The sequence below is a fragment of the Gopherus evgoodei genome, chromosome 1 (assembly GCF_007399415.2).
Source record: "Gopherus evgoodei ecotype Sinaloan lineage chromosome 1, rGopEvg1_v1.p, whole genome shotgun sequence".
NCBI classification, from domain to species: Eukaryota; Metazoa; Chordata; order Testudines; family Testudinidae; genus Gopherus; species Gopherus evgoodei.
Window position 1 is genome coordinate 340,255,397 of NC_044322.1, and position 16,868 is coordinate 340,272,264.

General features: G+C 42.0%; 1 protein-coding gene across 1 annotated transcript; it reads left to right on the forward strand.

Moving 5' to 3' along the window:
• The first annotated feature begins 2,518 nt into the window (after positions 1 to 2,518).
• SYPL1 (synaptophysin like 1) lies at positions 2,519 to 11,906 on the forward strand. The gene is made up of 5 exons (XM_030554275.1): positions 2,519 to 2,602; positions 3,785 to 3,903; positions 5,452 to 5,656; positions 10,148 to 10,336; positions 11,775 to 11,906. Exons 1-5 carry the CDS (start codon positions 2,534 to 2,536, stop codon positions 11,904 to 11,906), a joined length of 714 nt encoding a protein of 237 aa, XP_030410135.1. The 5' UTR covers positions 2,519 to 2,533.
• Positions 11,907 to 16,868: the final 4,962 nt, after the last annotated feature.

Here is a 16,868-nt window from a genome sequence, read left to right on the forward strand (position 1 = left end):
ACCTCAGAAAAGGGACAATTCTGGGAAAACCAGAAGCATGGGATTTCAAACTCAAGGAAGTGTTGAGCATTGCATAGGCTACATTTGAGGGGGATTATGTTAAAGATTATCATTATTTTTGCCATTATTCTTCATAACTGTACATTTATTCTTCAGCAGAAGCTGCAGTTATAAAATCTTCTCATAAAGAATTGCCCTTTTTAAAAATGGCTGTCGTCTTTCATTGTTCTCAAAGGGACTGAAGCCACAGGCTGTTCTCAGTTAAGATGGTTAATGCCTCCATTCACCAGTTCCTCACAGAGTTCTTCTTCATCTCCTGAGACCACAAGTGGAAAACTCAATTCAGCCTTACATATGGAGCTGCAACTTGTGCCTCCATAACAATAATACACACCTTATCTCCCCAGAAGCACAGGATTGCAACCCCTCTATTTCCAGTCAGCAGTCAGGTATTCCTCCTTAAGCTGGAGAAGGCAAGGGACAAGGCAGTGGAACATTTACCCAGTGGACTGTCCCATCATGACTGCCTCTGCCCACTGCCCCACTTTTTGATCCATAACCAACAAAATCCAAATCTTTTGCTTATAGTGGGTCATGGGATGATTTTTTTCAGCTATTTTATGACTGAATAAAGCTTCTGAACCACCAGCCTTCACACCCATAGGGAGCCCCCTAAACCTGCAGTTCTCACACAGTCACTGGGCTCCAGCTGGGGCCTAGGTAAGGGAAAGAAGTAGCAGCTTATTGCCTGCAACTCCCATCTATAGCTGTGGCTACAGTGACCATTGTGTTTATTCCACTCCTGGTGCTCTTCATCCAATCTGAGTGGAATATTATAGAATATTAGGGTTGGAAGGGACCTCAGTAGGTCAGCTAGTCCAATCCCCTACTCAAAGCAGGATCAATCCCCAGATTTTTACTCCCAGTTCCCCAAATGGCCCCCTCAAGGATTGAACTCATAATTCAAGGCTTAGCAGGCTAATGTTCAAACCACTAAGCTATCCCTCCCCCCTAGATAGACTGTTCACTTTGCCCACAAGGTTTGGCCCTGAGACAGGTCTCAGATGGGGCTGTAATGGAGCTGTCTTTGTTACCCCTTGTAGTAGTGGCACTTTTCAACCCCTGGAACTGAATACTGTGCAGGGACAGGGCCGCCCAGAGGATTCCGGGGGCCTGGGGCCATCGGCGGCAGGCGGCTCCGGTGGACCTCCCGCAGGCGTGCCTATGGAGGGTCTGCTGGTCCCGCAGCTCCAGTGGAGCATCCGCAGGCACACCTGTGGGAGGTCCACCAGAGCCGCAAGACCAGTGGACCCTCCGCAGCCATGCCTGCGGGAGCCCGGAGGTGTGGGACCAGCAAGCGGCAGGGGGCCCCCAGCACGGCGAAATGTCTAGAGTCGGCCCTGTTCGGCGGCAGGGGGCCCTTTCGTTCTGGGACCCGCCACTGAAGTGCCCCGAAGACCCACGACGGGGGCCCCCCGCCGGTGAATTACCGCCGAAGTGGGACCCGCCGCCGAAGTGCAGCCCGCTCTTCGGCGGTAATTCAGTGGCGGGGGGCCCCCGCCACGGGTCTTCGGGGCACTTCAGCGGCGTGTCCCAGAACGGAAGGGCCTCCCGCCGCCGAAGACTGGGTTGCACTTCGGTGGCAGGTCCCGCTTTGGCGGTAATGCGATGGCGGGGGGTCCTTCCGCCTGGAGCGGAAGGAATCCCCCACCAGCGAAGACCGGGAGCGGAAGAAGCTCCAGGGCCTGGCCCCACAAGAGTTTTCTGGGGCCCCCGAGTGAGTGAAGGACCCCACTCCAGGGGCCCCAAAAAACTCTCGTGGGGGCCCATGCGGAGCCCGGGGCAAATTGCCCCTCTTGCCCCCCCCCCCCAGGCGGCCCTGTGCAGGGAGAAAGGGAGGGGAGGGAGAAACCTCCCCACCCCAGGAATACCAACATCTCCTTTACTCCACAAGCCACCCACCTCAGGCCAGCAGCCTCTCTCACCCCCATTCACTTAGGGCCGCATCTGACAAGCTCCAACCTCCCCCACATTTTGTCTGACAACTCTCACAATGGCTGTGACCCTAACTCTACCATCCTTTGGATATGTCAGTGCTGCCTCAAGTGACAGCAGAGCCCTCATGCCCACAGAAGGGCCCTAACTGGCAGTGGGATCCTTGCACACACCCTGATGCCCTAAGCCTTTAAGCAACAGTGAGGCTCTCCCCACCCGAGTGTGCCCCGAAGGCAGCTCCCAGCCAGGTAAGTAGAAGCCTTGGAATAGGGAGGCAACTCTAGCACTGGGCGGGGCCAGCTGCAGCTGCCACTCACCCAGCCCCATTGTGAGGTGACAGTTGGGGTGAGGCAGGACTGGCTGCAGGTTGTGGCTGGGCGGGGCCTGGTCAGGCAGGCCCTATAGGGACCAGCAGAGGGCCCCTCTCTGGCTGCCAGCAGTGGGTGGTTTATGTGTGGGCTGCTCAAGCCAGGGGGTTGCTTGCAGGTGTCATTATCTGTTTCTCCCTCCCTTCTTCACTGATCTTTCTCCCCAGAAAATGCTTGGCCTTCAAGTCAACCTCAGCTCGCTGCTGGAGCCGCTTGGCTTCATTAAGGTCCTTGAGTGGGTGAGTCTGGGGTAGGGGGAGCTGGGGGGTTGGTTTTTCTTAGAGCAGCTGAGCCATAAGGGAGTGAAAGGCCAAGAGCCTTCACCTCAGGACTCTCCATTCCCCTTGCTGGTTTCAAACTCCCCTGCTGGGCTGGGCTTGTAGGGTAACAGCAGCCTCTTCTATGGGGTAGGGATGTTGATGAGGCCAAGTGCTTGCAGGTGTGGGCTTGGGCATGGCTTGGTTGGTGAAGGGTCTCCTGGCTCTCCAAGCTGGTAGTGCCTCTAAGAACTAGCCAAATCTATTATCCACTAAAAGTATTTTCACCAGAAAATAACTTCTTATCTGGTATTTGGGACAGAGCTGTGCCTGCCTCACTTGTTTAAAGACAAGCTGGTATAACTGCAGCATATTTGTACTGCTGGGGTGTCTGTGTGGTGGGTCTTTGTTTTGTTGGGGTGGAGAAGGGGAAACAAGGACTATTGACTAAGATCCATGTAGAAACTGCTTCCTGTCAGTGGAAGCCTTGGGCCTGTGTTTTTGTTGTTTTTTTGGGGGGCAGTGGAGGTTGGGAAGGGAATGTTAATAAATAATGTTCTAAGCATAGGTAGTTTTCCACTGACTTGAAGTTGGAGTTGTGGAGGGCTGGTATCTCTGAAGCAGGCCCTGTTTCTCTGGGTAATTGCCATGTGTCTTGCTATTTCACTGATGCAAATTAACAAAGGCAGTGAAAGATAAAAATAATTCTCAATTTTAAAAGCAGGCCTCTCTAGGTGTGACAAATGCCTTGGATTAGTGAAACTAAAACTGAAAACTTGTTTTACCTTTTTGCACTCACCAACTTTAAAGAAAATAAAGAGTGAAGAAAAATAAGGACTATTAGTTTTCACTTTGGAGTTAAAGTTAGTTTCACATTTTTCTTTAGATGCTAGGGGAGTGCTTAAATCCAAACCACATCTCTTTGAAGTGAAAAGAGAGTAATTCTGGTTAAATAAATGACTGCACTACTTGTAGAAAAATGCCGTGGCAATGACCATACTCATTTGAATCAGAACATAGCTACTGGAGCACTATGCACTAACTCTTATTTGGGAATGTTGAAATCATTTAATGGGAATGTGAATAAATGGTGTCTTCCCATTTTCGATTGTACTAGATTTCATACAGTCTGAGAGCACTAATATATTGTTTCAATTTCTATAGATTTTTTCCATCTTTGTTTTTGCCAGCTGTGGAGTTTATAAAGGTACAACTACAATTTTAGTTTCTTGTAAAGGTGTTGTGAACAAAACAGTTACAGCTGCTTTTGCTTATCCATTCAGGTGAGCCTATTCTTTTACTTCCTTGCTGTCATCACCACTGCCCACTAATTTTATTGGGTTCACTTGTTTCCTCCATATTATAGTGGTTATCATTTTTTTAAAGTGCCTATCTTATTCTAATTCAAACATCCTGCAATGTATGGTCTGTTTTTGTGAAATCAGGGAACTGTACTGAAAGCATGTTTGTCTCCATCTCTCTGCAGGCTATGTGGATGGGACAAAAGATTATATTGCCAAATTGATATATATGGCTTCCTGATGACTGTCATGAGCTGAAAGCATGTACTTTAGCAGAACTATCTATAGACTTTTAAAAAAAAAGTTTACCCTTCATGTTATCTCAATATTATAGTATTGCTGATTCTTTAAACAGAATTCTAAGGGAATTCTAAAGTCTTTAACAGATGCTTTCTATTGAATAATTCTACTTCCATTGAGGGATCCAGTTTAGACTTTTTTCCTTGAGGTATAGCATTTTGCTTAAGTATTGAATAGGAAAGCTCACCTGGCATTTTGTGCTAAGGCACCTGATTTCTATATGAATATGGTCAATTTAAGCTTGGTAGTTGCCCATAACAAATTGCAGCAAAGACAGAACAATATTTGTGTGGGAATAGAAAAGGGAGACCAAAAAACATGATTGGAATCCCAGCCAAATGTAAACAGCAAGGTTAGGAGAAAAATAGAGAAGGAAGAAGAGTGAAGTTTCTCCCTCTTTCCCAGCATCCAGAAGGAGTCCTCATAAACATAGACCTCAATCCTGTAAATATGCTCAACAGGTATTGAGGACTGTAGCTGTGCAGAGCAGGCTGTGGGACTGGTGCTTTAGCAGATGCTGATGGCTAGTATAAAAGATGCAAGACTCCTTGCCCCAAATCAACATCCAGAGGTGGTACATCTATTGTGCTGTCCATTCAGTAAGCCAGGAGGGTTGAATTGAATCTCTCAGCAGAACTGTTGGGGAGCCTAAACACTTGCATTTACCCTACAGCTAATCATAGATTATTAGGGTTGGAAGGGACCTCAAGAGATCATCTAGTCCAACCCCCTGCTCAAAGGAGGACCAATCCCTAAATGGTCCCCTCAAGGATTGAACTCACAACCCTGGGTTTAGCAGGCCAATGCTCAAACCACTGAGCTATCCCTCTCCTCCTCTGATGTAGTCCTGTGGCTGGCAAGCTCTCCTCTAACTGTTTTAGCTTAGGCTGGAAAACTTAAATTAAGTACAGTTAAATTAGGCTTATTTCCAAATCTGAGTGGTTTGAACTTCAACTTTCAGGTTCTGAGTTAGTCTTCATTTGTAACTTGTATTAAACAATGTGGCATGTCTTGTGGAAAAATCTCTAAGTCTTTAAGATGGGGAGGGGGTGTGTATAGAGAGAGTATTAAGCAACTTGATTTGCTGGTCAATTTATTCATCTAAAGAATGCCTTATGCAGTGGGAGTGTTGAAGGCATTGTTCTCATAAAATGCTAAGATACTGAGGTTTCCACTTGTGTGACAAAGTCTTGCTATGGAAAATGCACTGTTTTTCCACCCCCCCCACAGGTTGAATACAGCTGTGTTTAGTGCACCAGATCCAACACGATGCAGTGGCACTTGGACTGACTTTCACCTTGTGGGCAACTTCTCCTCTTCTGCACAGTTCTTTGTTACTTTTGCAGTCTTGGTATTCCTTTACTGTATTGCCGCCCTTGTACTATATGTTGGGTACATGCACCTGTATCGAAACACTGGCAAAATCCCATTGATTGTAAGTAACTAACACTAAACTATTTTAGTCTTTTTTTTTTTTTTTAAACCATTGAAAAGAGAAATGATTTCTGCCCAGCACAGGCATGTTTAAATAATCCATTTAAACTTAAATTGTCAAGTGGTGTATAGTGTGGAATGGTTTTAAAATCACTTGGGTTTATTAAACCTCACTGATTTTTAAAAAGAATCAAGTTAGTTACTTCTTTGTAAAATTAAGTTGAAAACTGTTGCCACTACAACTTTAGATTAAAATATAAACTAAACTTATAAATGGTATGGCATTTTAAATGCTATACCATTTACTGGAAGAGGTTCTTTATTAAACTTCACAAAATGTAAGTGAAAAGGAAAACCGAAGATTAAGGCACAGATCCTGCAAACTCTCTAACTGTTGTGTAATTTACTCCCATGAATTCCTCTGACTTCAATGGGACTGCTCATGCTAAAGGCTAAGTACGTGCATAAGTGTTAGATTTAGCCTCATAGTGGCAGAAAATATTACTTCAAAACAAAATAGACTTTTATAACTTTTTAGTGCTGCCACTAAATCAATGACACTACTATGAATTTGGTACAGAAACAGGCAAACACAAAGACTAATGTTTGGTTTGTAAAGATTTGTGTTGGGGGAGGTGTCAGATAGGTAAGGGTTAATGTCTCTGTTAACTGTAAAGGGTTACAAACAGTGAACCTGGAACACCTGACCAGAGGACCAATCAGAAGACAAGATACTTTCAAATCTCAGTGGAGGGAAGTCTTTGTTTTTGTGTTTGTTTGTCCGTTGTTCTCTCTGGGTTCTGAGAGTGACCAGACATACCTACAGGCTCTTTAAATTTCTGTTCAAGTAGTTAAGTACAAGTAGAAAGGCGGTTTAGTCTTTTTGATTGTTTTCTTTATTTGCAAATGTGTATTTTGCTGGAAGGATTTTAATTTGTATTTGTGCTGGAGGAAAGCTTCTCTATAGTGTCTATAAGGTGAAAGACCCTGTAACATTTACCATCTTGATTACAGAGACAACTTTTTTCTTTCTTTTATCAAAAATTTTTCTTTTTTAAGACCTGTTTGATTTTTTTCCCCCCTTGTTGAGGCTCAAGGGAATTAAGTCTGTACTCACCAGGGAATTGGTGGGAGGAAGGGAGGGGGGAAGGTGGAATTCCTCTGTTTTAGATTCACGGAGCTTGAATCTGTATTACCTCTTGAGGAGGGGAAAAGAGGAGACGGGAAGGTGCATTCCTCTGTTTTAAGATTCAAGGAGTTTGAATCACAGTGATCTTCCAGGGTAACCCAGGGAGGGAAAGCCTGGGAGAGGCAACGGTCGGGGAAAGGGTTTACTTTCCTTGTGTAAGATCCAGGGGGTCTGGGTCTTGGGGTCCTCTGGGAAGGTTTTGGGGGGACCAGAGTGTACCAGGCACTGCAAGTCCTGGTTGGTGGCAGCACTACAAGATCTAAGCTGGTAATTTAAGCTTAGGGGGATTCATGCTGGTACCCCATCTTTTGGACACTAAGGTTCAGAGTGGGGGTTATACCATGACAGGAGGGTGTTTGGTTTGTGGTGGGGTTTTTTTTTCGGGGTGGCCAGGGGTAGTGATAAGTTACTTGGATGTCTTGTTTTAACACGCCTAATAACACAGGTTGCACTGACTTCAAACTGCAAATCTGGACAAAGGAGCATAGCCTGGTCAAAGCATTTCAGATTTCTTGATTTGAAGTTCAATGTATTGAAAGGAGTTGTTGGCTGCAGACCAACTTTATTGCTTATCAATCTGGTCTGTGCTTATCACAGTAAGGACATTAGTGTGGCCCTGGACTTGTTTTATTTCAGTACAGATAAACACTTCTCATTAAGAGAACTTCTAATTTGAAATTCTAACAACTGGGAGACATGTAAAGAACTTCCACTCTTCTTCTTCTCTTTTCCATTTTACAGCCTTTAAATTGCTAAAGAACTAACATGTAAATAAAAACTTAAGCCAAGTTTAGTTTTAAATTATCATCCTCCTTTAACTGAAATCTTCTGACAGTCAGCTGTAATCAGGAATTGGCTTCAAATACTTTACCAGATTGGGAATCTTACTACAAGAATGGCTCACAGAAAACAGGCTTTCCTCTTTATTGCTGCAGATTAAATGACTAGGAATATAGGACCTTCATTTCTGCATTTGGGTCTACAATGATGGCTGGCTGGAGAGAATGGGACTTTGTGGTTTCCAAAGTTCACATGTACAATCTGACTGCAGAATGAAGGCCTAAGTCTGCAGCGTGAAATGCATGCAGTAAGTTTGATGCTTACGTTTTAAGTGTGCTTGTGAAGGTCATCTTATCTTTGATCTTTGCAACGTGGCTATAATCAGACTTTTGGTTTTTGGATCTTGCTGCTTAAAGTAACAAAACTAGCAAATTAATACTTAGTTTAAAGGGTCACAGTCAATTTAAATCTAATTTAAATATGAAAATATTTCCCCTATTAGTGTTGTTTTTAACACTCAACGCTACAAAAAATATTTTGGGCAGCTTGACAGCTGTCTGGATATTGTCAATTCTGCAGGTTTTTTTTTGTGCAGGCTTTTTCATCTTGCAATGAGAGACATGCTTTTTTTGTTTTTTGTCTTGTTAAAGGCAGAAAGATTTAGGGGTCAGATATACCACCTAAAACATGGATGTTAAATTAAAGTTAGAAGTAGTTTTTAAGTTTTACTACCCAAACTTAAGGCGCCATTTGGACAAATTGGAAACTGTGAGACACAGTGCAAGGGCTTGGTGGCCTGGGAGACTATCTGTAAAGGAAGGCCTTGTGGCTAAGGGCTAAACTAGAAAGAGCTATGTTAGTATAGTTAAATGGCAAACCTCCCCACCTACCGCCATATGTGAATGCAATTTTAACAGTATAAAAACACTTCTATAGGTATAGCTTATTCTATTTTGGAAAGTGAAAAAAGCTATATCAGTATAAGCCACATTGTGTTAACGTTGTGCTAGCGCTTAAACCAGTATAACTGCATTACACTGTGTGTGTGTGTTTTTGTTTGTTTGTTTTTAAATTATTATACCCCTAATTGACATGCTATTCTAAATCTTCTAGTGGGTCAGACCTGGGACTTGGCTTGGAACCCAGATATTAGCTTTTCTGTAGACTTTGTGTGACCTTAGGCAAGACACTTAGTAACACTCTTCCTGCCTCATGGGGATTTTGTGAAGATAGTCACTAATGTATAGACAATTCTCTGAATAATTCAGAGTCTACATATTGGACAACTTAAAAACTGCAGCACTTCAAACAGCAGAATGACATTTTTCAGCTCTGTGTACCAAGACATCTAATATTAAAGAGATCAGTACTGCGTTCTCAAGCACAAATTGATTCTCCAGAGCCTCTGTGCCAATTCTGAGTAGGGGTGAACGTTTAGGATAACTTATCACACCAAACTGGACCAAACATTCTGCCATGTTTTAAATAACTTTTTTGGAGTGCGGGCCTCCAAATCAGAGAGAAGTGGACTCATCCTATCTGAACTGTTGACAAATCGTATAGTTAATTGCCTGACTACATTTAGTTAGTTCATTATGAAATATACTTAAGAGACCAAATAACCAGTATCAATCAGGTTTATTAATGTAGTAGGTACAGGAAAAATGTTGTATACAACACCAATCTCCCCAGAACAGTGCCATGCGGCGATGTTATGTTCACCTTACATAAAAGGTGTGCTTCCCAAGTTGCACATTTCAGCTGGTGGTATTTGACTTTTTACATACTTCTTTACATGTCACTAAAATCCAACCCATCAGTTTGTTCCAGTTCCCTAACTTGTTTTGTTCCTTATTTTTCTTTTGGATACTAGCATTTCAGGCACTGATCTGTGAGGGTATTTCCATCTCTAACTTGATTTTTTTTTGACAAGTTTCCTGTCTGCTTATTCCAAATGCTTGCTTCAGCAAACGCAAGGTGTTATTGGAGACTTGGCATAAGTGAACAGGATTATGGTATAGGAAATTTAGGCTATATTACTGTTCCAGTATTTATGCATTAAGTGCACTCATGGGGTGGATAATACACACTGTATTATAATATCTTTATATGCTAGCCAGCATATTTTAGTCAATAGCTGCTAAGTTAGAGGCGTATAACCTTTTTAGTATTGAGGGGTGTAGACAGTTCTGTAGTCAGTTACAGTACTGGTTCTGTAAATTGTATTATGTTCACAAAGAAAACTAGTATCTGAGACTGCCTAACTAAATTGGCTTAATATGTTTGCACAGGTAAGTCAATAGGTACAGAGCTGAAGAAGAGCTGTTGAGCTCAAAAGTGTCTTTCACTAGCAAAGTTGGTCCACTGAAGATATTACCTCACTCACTGTCTAATTGCATATGTAGCTATGTTGTATCTTGACTGTAAGTCTGATACATTTTTTTTAATTTTTTTCCCTTAACTGGAAAGTGTTTAATTCTGTTGTGGAAGTGGTAACTGACTGACGGTTGTCTTTTGTTACAGGACTTGGTTATTACTGTCATGGTTGCTTTTCTATGGCTGGTTAGCACTTCAGCCTGGGCTAAGGCACTTACTGATATAAAAATATCCACCGGTCCCAGCATTGTTCAGGAAATTGCATCTTGCAAATTACCAGGATCAACTTGTTTGTTTGCTTCTGTTACCGGCATGGGAACTCTAAATATGTCTGTGGTACGTATGTTAAGACTTATAGCATCCTTACCTTGCTTGTATTGCACTTGAACTTGCAATACACACTTGATGGTCTTCTCTGTAGTGCCCGTTTTTAGTTTTACTGAAATTCCATCATGGGATACCAGTCACGTATGCTATTCATCCTAAGGGAAAGCACTCCAAGGCAGATTAAGGTTTCCTACGGCCCTGGGCCAGAGCAAGTGGGAAGGGGGGCCACCCCACCCCTTCCACCTGTGGTCTCACCCCTAGTCAGCACTCATTCCACCCCTTCCACATATGACCTTGCCCATGGCCCCACCCCTTTGTGTCCATTCCACCCCCAAACTACAGTCCCAAGACCAGAGAAGCTCTGTCTACCCTGCTGTGGCCCCAGGCTGCAGCGGGGGTCACTGTTCTGGGGCTTCCCTTCTCCCCCCCCCCCGGCGTCTGCTGGGGATGGGGGGCACTAGGTGCTTCCCCTGCCCCACACCTGGCCTGGCCACCAGGGAATGGAGTTGGGGGAGCAGGGTTGGGAATGTGGGGGTTTCCCCCACCTGCCCAGGGCTTTGTTGTCCCCCAGGCGGCGGAGGCCCCTGGGCAGAGGTGCAGTTACTAATCTGCTGCTGAAAGCACTAACCAAAGTAACATTTGTTTCCTCTTAAACTGTTCTTGGCAAAGCTGTGTAATTTAACTTGCAGAAAGATGGCTTTAAAAGTCATTTGGGAATCTCTCTTCCAGGCACCTTTCTCTTAAGCTTCCACATCACTTCTCTCCATAGCCACTCTCAGCGAGTGCAAAGAAGCCCCCAAGTGGATTTATTTTTTAAGTTCATGTGTGGTGTCTCCAGCAGGAGTAAACTAGATATTGCCTGACTTCTATATCTAGGTGTAGAACCTCGCCTTTGTAGAAACTGTTAAACTTCTCCACATATCCCAAAACAAAGACTTAAGGAAAACTCTTTTTAGGGCCTGGGAATTGCACAGTACTCTTGTGGTGATGAAGAACAAGCTTCTCCCCCTTTATTAAAGTATAAGGAGTGTGGCCAAGAGTACATTGTATTAAACAGTAAGAATCTGGGTTCAAAAGTGATCTTGCACTTGCTCACTAGGCCAGTGGAGATCTAGTATGCATTAAGGGATTAAGCACGTGCAGTTTCCATTCAGTAAATGGAGGAACTGCATAATTCCTTGCATATTGGTGACCGTAGTCCTACATCTCTATAATGAGGATGCTCATTAGCCATAACTCTCACTGCTAACTCATGGAGCAATTGGCCTACTAATGAGTAGATCCCTGTGGAAAGAGGATCAATTAACTTTAATATTTAAAAACAATTTGCAGGTTTAAATCTCTAAAAGAGTGTTGCAAGCAAACAGTTTGGCTTGCTAGTTTCAAATTTATGCTCCACAAGCGTTTAATACTATTACTATATATAATTTTTTTAAACCCCCACTAGGTTTTTGGATTACTTAACATGATTCTGTGGGGAGGAAATGTTTGGTTTGTATACAAGGAGACCAGCTTGCATAACCCATCAAACTCAACTCCCCGAAGCTCAGGAATCTATCCACCACCAACAGGAATATAATTAGTAAGGTGATGATGATACTTCATAAAGAACATCCATCTTGCATCCTGCTGCCAACAACTTGGAGTCACTGCAGTTTATTTTAGTAGTACCAAATAGTTTAAACAAATTAGTGGGTAAACTTCTGCTCTGTACTTAAAGCATGTCTCACATAGAAATATGGATGTAAATATTCAAGTGTCTTACACTGAAATATATTATGACTCTAAAATGAGTGCAGTTTCTTTGTTTAAATATAACATTGTTCAGACCCTCCTAAGTATTTTGGCAAATACTCCCTCACACATACACGCCTTTTCAGGAAGTGGTTCTAGTTAACATTTGTGGGAAGAAAATGATTTGAATTCTGTAATGTGACTGACTGACTGATTTCTCAACTGAAAAGACTACTTAGCTTAGGATTTTTGGAATTCCAGTATTAAATTTGTCATTCAGAGGTTACCTACTAATAACTTTGCACAGATAAGCTTTCTAAAAAAAATTTAGTCATATCTGGTAGCACGATTCTGGCATCATTCTGTAATTTTCTTGTATATTGTTGGGGGAGGTGGAATCTAGTATAGACACTTAAGAGTCTATCTGCAAGTACAACATTAGAGACACATTGGGTGTTTACATATTCACTGTAACTACTTCATAATTTGGGACAATCTCCAAAAACACTTAGTAAAGCTGCAAGTCAAACTTTTGTGGCATAATTTAAGAATAGAATTGTTAAGATATTAGGTTGGGTGGGGGTGTTTAAGTGCATCTGAGCTACAAAGCATTGTTGTAAGTTTCTGAGATACTATAGACACTAAAGCTGACCCCATCAGTAAACTTATTGTTTTTGATTCATGGAAATGAGTCCAAGCAGAACAATGGGAGGTGCATAGGACTGTTATCTACCTAGTGACACAACAGCCGGAGATGTCTGCCTTAATATGTACGGGTCTTAGTTAACACTTGTTTAATAGTCAAATCTTGATCTTGGTAAATAGACAATCTTCCCATGAGAGATGTACGTATTCAGACCCATCTGACTTACTATTACTTCATTTATTTCTCCATGTGAATTGTCCAGTAAAGACATCTGTCATGGTTTTTGCAAACTTAATAAATATTTAAACAGTTACTAGGGCTATACACTCCAAACAGCAAATATTTCTATAGGCTTTCTTCCTTTTAAAGCCAGGACAGGTTTAATAGTATGTACATCTCTTGATCTTTCAGTGTCTTGCCTTAATTGTCTCTTGCCATCTGTAAAGATTTTAAAACAAAAAAATGTTCACTGTTGCAAGAACGGTCTCTCTAATAAACATGGATTGCCGTAACTTTGTCTATGTACTCGTTTTTCTTTCTTACTTGCTTCTGTCAGCAGACTTCCCTCACAATTCTACCTCTGGCTCTGTAAAGGAGGAAGCTGCCTGAAGGAATGTAGCAGTAAGAGCAGAAGGTTGGCCAGTGCAGGATAGGGTAGTGTGGTTGGATGGAGAGTGCTAAGTGGTAGACTTTGTATTCTTAATGTTCTTTTAAGCTAATACTATTTTATATATTACACACACAACTACACTAATGAAAGTTTCTTACCTAAATCAAAGACAGCAAGTGTCAAACTAAAGTATAGGTAGTACTCAGTTCATACTATAAAAATACCCTGTGCAGTCTGAAAATCGTATTTGGGGGAAAAAGTGTCTTTAAAATGCCCCTCCCCTCTCTTCATGAGCCTATATACCCTGCCCCCGCTACACATGTATAATTTATTCAGCCCTCATCCTCTCCCTCCAAGGAACTTGGGCTCCTACATGAGCCCTGCAGAGCAGTGGGGATCTGGGGCAAAAATCAGTACTTGGTCCTGCTAGTGAAGGCAAGGGGCTGGACTCAATGATCTTTCAGGATCCCTTCCAGTTCTGGGAAATAGATATATCTCCTCTTATTGTTATTACTGGCTCTGGTAAGTTTACATAAAAAATGGAATTTATTTCTCGGTGAGCACTGAGAGCAGGGGTCCATTAGCCGCACACACTAGTGGATTGTAGGTGCAGCAGTATTACAAACAGAGACAGTTTGAAGTCACCAGGACCCACCATTTCAGACTTCACAGGTTAAAAACCATGCTTTAACTTTCAGCTGGAGGCCAGGACAAATGGTGGGGAATAAAGTGGACAAGCTACTTTCTACTTCAGCTGGAGTTTGTGAGTAGGCTTGAACAACAGTCCTGCATGGCACAGTAATCCCATGCAGAGGAGATGGATCATTATGCTAAGGTTCAGGTCCAAAAGTTACAACCATCTTGTTGGGTATAGATAATAAAAGGTCACCTTGGTCACTACCACTGTTGCCTGGCCATGGCCATTGTGGTGATATGTAAATACATGGCAAATTATGTGAAAATTATGTATATTACAGCATACTCTTCGAGCTTATATGGTGTTAAGTACAGCTTTGAGTATCTTTATTAGAATTAAAAGCTCACAGCCAAATATTTTGATTATAAATATAATTGGACAATATTTTCAGTGCTCTAACTTCAACAGGCCCCAAGAGCTCCTTAGAGATATGATTTCTGTGCTGTTGGGCTTCTCCTTCCTCACTTCACCCCTTCCACAACTTAATTTTCCATTTGCCATACTTAATCTAGCACCAGCTCCATTCTCTCCAAGCCTGGTTCCATTCCCCTTCATTATTCACTCTTTGATATTTCACAGATGATAGTCCTATCTCAACCATTTTATATATAGGAGAATGAATGAGAACTTGAGCAGAGTGTAAAGGAAATCACTTTAGCAACACAGTTGTGGCTCTTTGATTCACTAAAAGAAAGCTATTCAATGGCCATAGTTATTTTCCCTGAATAGAACTATTTATTGGCTGTAGAAAACCCTAGGCAGACACTTCTCTAAATCAAACTGGGCCACATTTGAAGTAATCAAGCACTCCTACAGTCAAGTAATCTAAGCCAAAGAAGCAAAGAGTCCTGTGGCACCTTATAGACTAACAGACGTATTAGAGCATGAGCTTTCGTGGGTGAATACCCACTTCATCAGATGCTTGACTTCAACAGTTGGTATTATTATTCATTCAGGCTCACTGCCAAAGTTCAGTGCTATCACCACCTTTTCTATATATACACCCATTAAATGTTTGCAGGTTAAATATCTTTTTTCAACTTTAACCCAAGATCTCTATTTGTATAGATTTATATTTTAAAATCTCCCTTAACAAAGCCTAACACCAATGGAAAAGTTGTCATGAATTTACCTTAAAAAGATTCCAAGGGGAACTTTTTAAAAACAAATATTCCCCTGACATCTTTACATCTTAAGCAGTGCAGTAGTCTGCTGGTAAATGAGAATTTACTTCCATATTTTTTGCTTAAACTGGTAGATATGCACAAAGGAAACAAAGTATAAACAATGAAAAGTGAAGACAAATTTTTAAATTCATTGTTTTTATCCTGACTGTGTCTCTGTAAATTTAATCCCTAACATTTACCCAGCAAGGCCCCAAACCTGCAAACACTTACACGTGTGCTTAACTTGACCATAGTGAATAGTCCTGTTGAAATCAATGTTCACGATAATGCTAATCAGCATGATTACAGGACTGGTCACAAGGAAGTAGGATTTCTTAAATTAGTGCATACAGCATTGGCATTTTGGAAATAACCTGCAGGTGGAATTAAGCTGAGTGTTGTCCAGTGTTGATTCTTTCACTAAGGAAATATGGGAAAGAAACTTGCTGTAATTCTGTTTTTAAATGCTTCCCTAAAGAATCACTACTGTTGTTTATTGTCAGTAGCACCCACCATTAGATGGGCACTTTTCAAATATAAGAGAAGCCATGTTCCAAAGAGTTGGCATGCTGAAAGATGGACAGAAAAACAGTTCAGGAAAAGGCTTAAATTATTTATTTTTTGTAAAATAAATAGATTTTCACGAAGTGCCCATAACCTAGCCTTAATTAGTGGGTTGTGACAAAATGAAATAATGTTCTTTTGGCCTCAAACATTAACTGCTAAATATAAATGCACATTGTCAAGGAATCCCAGGCACCAAGTAATTCAACTGCCTAAGTTGCTTATTTTATTTTTAAGAAAACCAGTTTATTTTTAAACTAATTACTTCAGGACACAAGAAGTTTTATACAACTAAATGTCAATAGGTCACAGCCCTCACAGATTTTGACTCTTGGCTGTAATGAAGTCTGCTCAGTGTGACATTTATTCCAGGGTAAATAAAACAAGTTTTAACAGAGGCTTTTATATAACAGGGGTAAGTGGATCTGAGTCACTCTCTCCTTCCTAGGATAAACATCAGCTGCTTAGCTTTCCATGGCTTTCTGTTCCCCTTGCAGAGGGGAGTGGCTGATGCACAACACTGCTTGCACTGGCCTCTCTGGTGGAGTCCTGCAAATTGAGAAGGAAGAATTCAAGGCATCATGCCACAGTAGCAGTGAGCCTCTGGAGGGTTGCTGGATGGAAAAGGAACTGCCCTTATTGGCCCAGAAAGCTCACAGGTGGTGGGAAGCCAGTCCTTGTCATTTTGCCTTTGAAGTTACATCACCTTTGTGCTGGCAGCTGTGAAATGTTTGTATGTCTTGTTTACGCACTTGTAAAAAGGACCCTTATTTATATTTTATATTTTAGCTTTTTTTCTGACTGCACAAGAAGCACTGGAACTAATAGGAAATGTATAGAGGGCCTGATTGTATCATTCTGACAGAACAAAAGAGCTGGAACGCTGCCAGATCTCTCTGGGTCAGATTCTCTCAGCATAGGGTATCTCCAGCTGGCAGCAATTTCTCCAGCATCTGTCAGGGTAGGGAGGCTTCTTTAAAAACAAAAAAAAAAAAACCAACAAGGAGTCTGGTGGCACCTTAAAGACTAACAGATTTATTTGGGCATAAGCTTTCATGAGTAAAAAAACCACTTCTTCCAGATGCATGGAGTTAAAATTGCAGATGCGGGCATTATATAATGAC

Coding starts and splice junctions, on each gene's coding strand:
- SYPL1 (XM_030554275.1), top strand. CDS start 2,534: ATGCTTGGCCTTCAAGTCAACCTCAGCTCGCTGCTGGAGCCGCTTGGC. Junction 2,603..3,784: donor TCATTAAGGTCCTTGAGTGG/GTGAGTCTGGGG, acceptor CAATTTCTATAG/ATTTTTTCCATCTTTGTTTT. Junction 3,904..5,451: donor GCTTTTGCTTATCCATTCAG/GTGAGCCTATTC, acceptor CCCCCCCCACAG/GTTGAATACAGCTGTGTTTA.